General features: G+C 40.1%; 1 protein-coding gene across 2 annotated transcripts in view; it reads right to left on the minus strand.

Annotated features, from left to right (window-relative positions):
* Nucleotides 1–5058: 5058 nt before the first annotated feature.
* LOC118339000 (actin-related protein 3-like) overlaps nt 5059–6302 on the minus strand; it is an 11525-nt gene continuing 10281 nt past the window's right edge. For both annotated transcript variants that reach the window (XM_035676505.1, XM_035676504.1), the window contains exon 11: nt 5059–6214. In XM_035676505.1, coding sequence (XP_035532398.1) covers nt 6119–6214 — 96 coding nt within the window. In that variant the 3' untranslated portion in view covers nt 5059–6118. The remainder of the gene's footprint in view (nt 6215–6302) is intronic.

Consider the following 6302-nt stretch of genomic DNA (forward strand, 5'->3'; position numbering starts at 1 on the left):
ATGGCACAATTCAAAAACTTCTGCAAAGACAATTTTCCCATCTCCAGACACAGCAGATATATTTGTGCACACAAGAATTGATTTCGGAGCACTTACGAAATCAAATTGTAAACAAAAAATCTGTCAAGTTAAATGTGGATGTCAGAACCTTGATTCGTCCTTGCATGCTGAAAACAATGTCACGCGGAAAAAGTTGCCCGTGTGCCAGCTTTTTTTCCCAAATTGACTTCCTGTCAGGAGGATAACAATATTTAAATGCAGATTTCCACCTGGTGTTGTGCTGCATTGTTTGACTAGTTTCAGTAAGAAGCGACTCCCTGCATGGGGGCGACACTCGTACCTCCATTAAGAAGAGGCCTTCAAGTTAATCTGTCATTCCTACTGTGGAGATCAAAATGTTACAGACTTTAAAAACAGATCTCCAAGCACCACAAATACAAGAGAAACTGAAAAGCCTAATGGTGATTTAACAGGGACAACTGTGTTATAGATCACCAAAAGTATATAAACATGTGAATATTACGCCCAAATGTGATGAATACATTAACTTTCCACAAGATATTTCTCCCCCATTCAGCCAGCAGAGCATATACAGTATATATTTGTCTCTGTAGAGCTGTTTTAAAGCACACTGTAGTTTTACTGTGCATCAATCTGACTGTTGCTGCTCTTGAGTGTTGCTACACTTTGCAATATACCAGTATTTCCCCCTTTTCTCCTCATTGTGTATGTTTGTGGTCTGGGGTTTTAGTTAGCCTGACTGCCACCACACCGTCTCAGAGGGACAACTTGAAATTCGACATATACAACAAGGATCTGGAGTCTCATAAACAACCAGTTGTGCAAAAGTTTACCATAGATTCATAAACGTAGCTAAAATTGGCCCTACAAAGCGAACAACCCAGTAACTAACAGCAACTAAGTCCAAATTGAGTTTGATGAGATTCTGGCATTTGTTTTACAAAAGTATGCAATGGTGGGAAGTGACAAGGTACAAATATTATTCTACTACTGTAAGTATTATCAGCTTTCTTCAGGTATCTGTACTTCACTTGAGTATTTATCTTTCTGCTTTTACACTCAATTCAAAATAGGCTATTTATTCTTCAGTTTTAATGTATTTGAGGGGAATTATAGAATTTTAGTTTTAGTTTTATTTTATTTTATTCTTGTATATCTTGTTTATTCTTCTTCTCTATTCATTGCCTTCCCAACATTAAGATCGGAGCACATCACACATGATGGGTGTAACATCACAAAAACGCCGAAAACCAATAGAAAATGTCCTTGAGAGGAATCATGAGAGTACTTTTTACTTTTATACTTTGAGTACACTTCAGAGCCTTTTACTTTTACTTGAGTAAAGAATGTGTGTACTTTTAAAATGTGCATTATGAAAGGCAGCAAAAAAAACTACCCTTCCTTGATGAGAGTTGCCAATATCCAGTGAACATGAACATTCTGCTCACAGAAAGAAAAATGTGAATTATATATGCAGTCTTATTGAAAATGTAATTTATGGTAATTGGCAGACACACTGCAGGGTTACCCAAAGGTGTTCTGTCATCCGTTCAGCATCTGTCTATACCTGCGTCTCCATGCAGTGCCACAGGAGGAGGGGAGCCTATCCCAGCAGTCCTTGGGTGAGACACACTGGGCAGGTCGCCAGTCTATCACAGGCCAACACATATAGACAGACTGCCTCTCACACCTACAGGCAATTTAGAGATACTCCGATTCACCGAACCGCATGGCTCTGAGCTGCGGGAGGAAACATACAAGTCTGCACAGAAAGGAGCAGCAGGGTTACAGACCTGTGAGGGGAAAGTTCTTCCACTGTGCTGCTCCCCGCAATGATTCCTGTTTCATAAACTGCAATATTGTTCTGCGTCTGCTTCTATCTGTCTTCTCTCCTCACACACCAATCTGTTGGCGTCGCCACCTCTAACCAGCCCAGATTCAACATGCCATCACTACTTTAAAGGCGAGAGTTCAGAGAGAATATTTATGTGACATTTTCCAACAATGTGCTCCATGTTACAGCTCTTTATTTTACTCTGTACTGACATTTAATAATATAATCCTGAAACTCCAGAAGTGGTTTTGTTTCCACCAAGACGGTGTCACTTTTTCTAGCTGTCAGTATTTTTTACCAACTCTCTGTGTTTAGTTGTAAGGTTGGTATGATGATAAATGTGTATGCTATGCTGTAACTCATTAAAGTGTGCTTGTTAGGAGTTTTTTCTAACACACTGCAACAAAAATAATTTTTAAACGTGTTTAAAAATGGAAAGTGTCCCCAAAAACCAAAGCTCCAAGGGGGGTCCTGAGGCCTTCTTGATTTTAAGGGGTGTTAGAAAAGTAGGTTGATATCTCAGCACCTGGTTGACTTATGTGAAGGAAAACACATGTAAAGTAATCACACAGAGAATTGTATAAGAAGTTCCCTCAACAGGAAATAATCTGCTCATAATTCATCCAAATCACTCATTTTACACAAATGTCTTGTAGTTACTGTAATCAGTTGTTTTGGCCACTTGGGGCAGAAATACACAAAAACATGTTAGCAACCAGTTACACACCCAGGAGACATGGAGGAACGTTAGCATTCATTTGGAGTTGTTTCTGGCTCGCTGGTGAATTTAGGTCCAATATTATCTGTCATTTTAGCTCTGTTTTCTCCTCCTTCCTGTTTGGTTGTTAAACACTCCACTATGTTCACTAGCTAATTGCTAACTTTGTCAGCCATTTGGAGCTGGGCGAGTAGTGTGCATTGGGTTTATTAAAGCTCTTTTTGCTAAAAGCAGCTCTTATAAACCTACGAGGTTATTTGAGTGGTGAGACTGAACCAAAACAGTTAAAGTTGCGGGCGGTAAAACCTAAAAAAATGAGCTAAAAGAAGCTAAAAGGCTCTGTAGAGCTGAGGGGAACTACACATTGTCATGCGAGCCATTAGTATTCAATATAAAATACTCATTAGTGCAGCTTTAAAATGTATTTAGGGCGGTTGAGCATGTTACATACATACGTGGTGTTTGATTAGAAATGTGGGCCCAAGAAACCGCTCTGTACCATCTGCTGACCAGAAGCTGTCTGTTGGGCTTCCTTCAGATCAGCTTTACTCTCACACGACAAGCTTGAAATTAATGGCGTGATGTTTCCACGTCATGACTGTGACACTGTGGCATCACACACGGTAGGATAGCTGCTCTCGAGGAGAAACACACTCCCTCTTCCATCAGTTTCACCTCTCTGAGCTCCATCTCTGGCAGAAAGCAGGGAGCTGGGGTCAAAGTCCCCCAGAGGACTCCAGCGGTAAGAGCTCTTCAACAAGTCTTTTCATCATCGCCCTCGCTAGCTCGTGTGCAGACAGCTGTGGTGGTGGTGGCAGCTCATTCCCTGGAAGCACTCAGCCTGCTTCCACTCCTCTGCAATGCAGGGGAGCACTCCTGCCCAGTGGACAGAGGTTCAGGGACGCAGGGGGAATGTGAGGGAATTTGGCCTTCACCGTGAAGTTATGGTCAAGACCACCTAGAGGGAAGACTCTGGAAGACCTGAGTTTCTCCAATGAAATGATTTTCTTGCCTATGGGTACATTTTTTCTTGTGTGTGCTGTCCTAAAAAGCAGGAGAGTAAGACAGCGGAGAAGTGGATTTTACTGTTCATATGTGTGATTTTCTGCTCGAGGTCCAGCCAGTTTGAGCTTTTGATAACCACGCATGACTTCAAATCCTCATCCCACATTAATATATGCCTGAGCTAATGAGCGTGTCTATGTACCAGCTCATTTTAGTTCGCTGCCAACAGTATCTTTGAGTTTTAATTGGGCTTTTCGGGTCTTTGCCAATCTAAATTACCTCCTTTAAGCAATTAATATTAGTACTCATGTTGCACCATCCAACTTTAGCATTGCCAATATGGAAGAAACCTTTTTCACAGCAGACATTTTGACATGAAACAGTAGGGTAAACTTAAGTGTTACCAATGATTGCTACACTAAATGGAACAGAGCCTTCCCACTGAGCCACTGTGCACTATAGCAGAAACCCCTGTTTGACCTGAGTGGATTAAACCCAACAGATCGGGCATCAGTTTCTCACAGGGAAGCTCCGAACTCCCGGTGATTAAGTGCTCATGTTCAGCTGAGATTAACAGCTTTCACCCTGGGACTCTTCACATCAATGAGCTGGGCGCAGCACGCTTCCTGTGCCTGATATTCCCAATATGGTGACACCTAGAGTTCACAGTAGGAACTGCATTATTAATAGTCAGCACAGGCCGAATACCATTTACATTTTTTTTTCAACTGGGAAAATTTACAGGAAATATAATTGAACAGAGAAATTATGAAATAGAGTCTAGTGTGTTTGGACAGAAGGAATCTGGACTCATGACCTCAGTATTTCTAAAACCCGTCTACAGTCCTGATAGCTGAGTAACCTTTGGACAATTTATTATTTTATTAATTATAACAATTCATTGTTTGGCTGTTATTGCAGGTTGCATTATTCTGCATTATTACAAATATTATAACTAAAACCCCAGAAATATTTGAGTAACCTATGATTTCTTTCAGAAAGACACATTGAGGTTGTTTTCTGTTTCCACCATGTAAAACTAGTTTAATACAGAGTTCATTATCAAGCAATGGGGGCATTCATTTAGTACCAATGTTTTTATTTTATTTCAGAAAGTAATACAACATGTTCTCACACACAGTAAAGATTAGTTTACACTTCGTGTTGCTGATGTAGAGAGCGTTTCTGTCCCACGTTGAGTTGTGATTTAGTGGATGAGTCACAAAATGCTTTCTTTCCTCAATTACGTAAGAGATGTAATTATTTCAGAGCTATTGTTTGTATTAGAGGCTCTGGTGTCGGTTGCTGTGTGTCTCAGTAACTGTGTTATGCATCGAGGCTTCTTGTGAGTATGAATTTGATGGATGTGTACTCGTGTATTTTCTGTAATCTGAGTCAGTACAGTAGCTAGTGGGAATCTAAATAAAACAAAAGAAGAAACAAACCTAAATAAAGTAAGAAGTAAGGACCAAGCCTCCAGTACTTAGAAACAAATTTGAGCCTTTATTGGAATGTTGCAAGGCATTAAATACACAAATCCCATTCTTTTAATATTTTGGTATTTAATAATAAAAAAAACTTCTAGTCTAACAATACTGGTCTGACAGTCGTTCTTGTTCAGTTTTATCTTTATAACCTCAATAAAAGTCCTCTCTCTTTTCTTGCACTGCGTCACAGAGGTGGATTCCTGACATTGTCTGAAGTGAAAAGCAGAAGTGTATTAAATGTATGAAGAGTTAAAGGGCAGACAGCAATGACACATGTGGGGGAATAACAGCAGAGCACCTGTTGTACTCAAACTGGAGAAAATACTGCGTATCAAAGCTGCATCGTGGGTTAAAACAGTCTCTCGCTCACACTGGTATCCAGGAATTTTTTTCTTTTTTTTTTTTACCCCTGATTTCCCCAAGTTTTACATATAAAAAACTTTTGTATGAAATATAAACAAGCTCTTACCGTGATACACAGACATGTGCATGTGACTTTGGAAAGAAAATGCAGAAAATAAAAAGGAGACAATAATATGTTCTAAACTTGTCAATGACCTCAGGTTTTATAAACATAAATAATATGTTCTGGTTCCAGGAAATTACTATCAATTCTTTTGTCGTCATCCTAAACCTCCACCAACACCATCTTTTATCATCATCATCATCATCTTTATCGTCTTTATCACTCACTGCATGTTGCTCAACAAATCCAGAAATGTTCTTAAAATTGTTTTGGCTTACAAACCTTTTTCCCTCATTTTGAAATTAAAGACAAAAAAAAAAATAACAGAAAGGAAGAAAGAATAAAGGAACATTCACAATAAATTTTCCAGCCGGTCTGCGTTTGGTCTGGTCTCTTTTTTTTTCTTTTTAGATTCTGGATCGCCTTCTCGTCCCACCATAGCTGAACAAGTAATCAAAGAAGCACAAGAAGCACCGCCGTCCTCCACCTCCTGAGCCTGTCCTTTACACAACATAACCCCCCCGCCCGCGCCCCTCCCTTTAATGCAGCCCCCACCCTCCGCTGTTACACTTTTCGGAGGTCCAGAGTTAAGACATGACTCCAAACACGGGGTTGTGGCGACAGATGCTCGGCCCGATCTCTTCGTAGTCCTTTTTGGTGTGGCAGACCTGGTAGAACTCGGGCTGTGGGAGAGCACAAATAAAGGTGAAGGGTGAACGTAAGCCCGTATAAAAACAGACAGAACAATAAATAAATAAATAAATCAATCAA

The sequence above is a fragment of the Morone saxatilis genome, unplaced genomic scaffold, assembly GCF_004916995.1.
Source record: "Morone saxatilis isolate NCDOM2014 unplaced genomic scaffold, NCSU_SB_2.0 Contig5, whole genome shotgun sequence".
Taxonomy (NCBI): Eukaryota; Metazoa; Chordata; class Actinopteri; family Moronidae; genus Morone; species Morone saxatilis.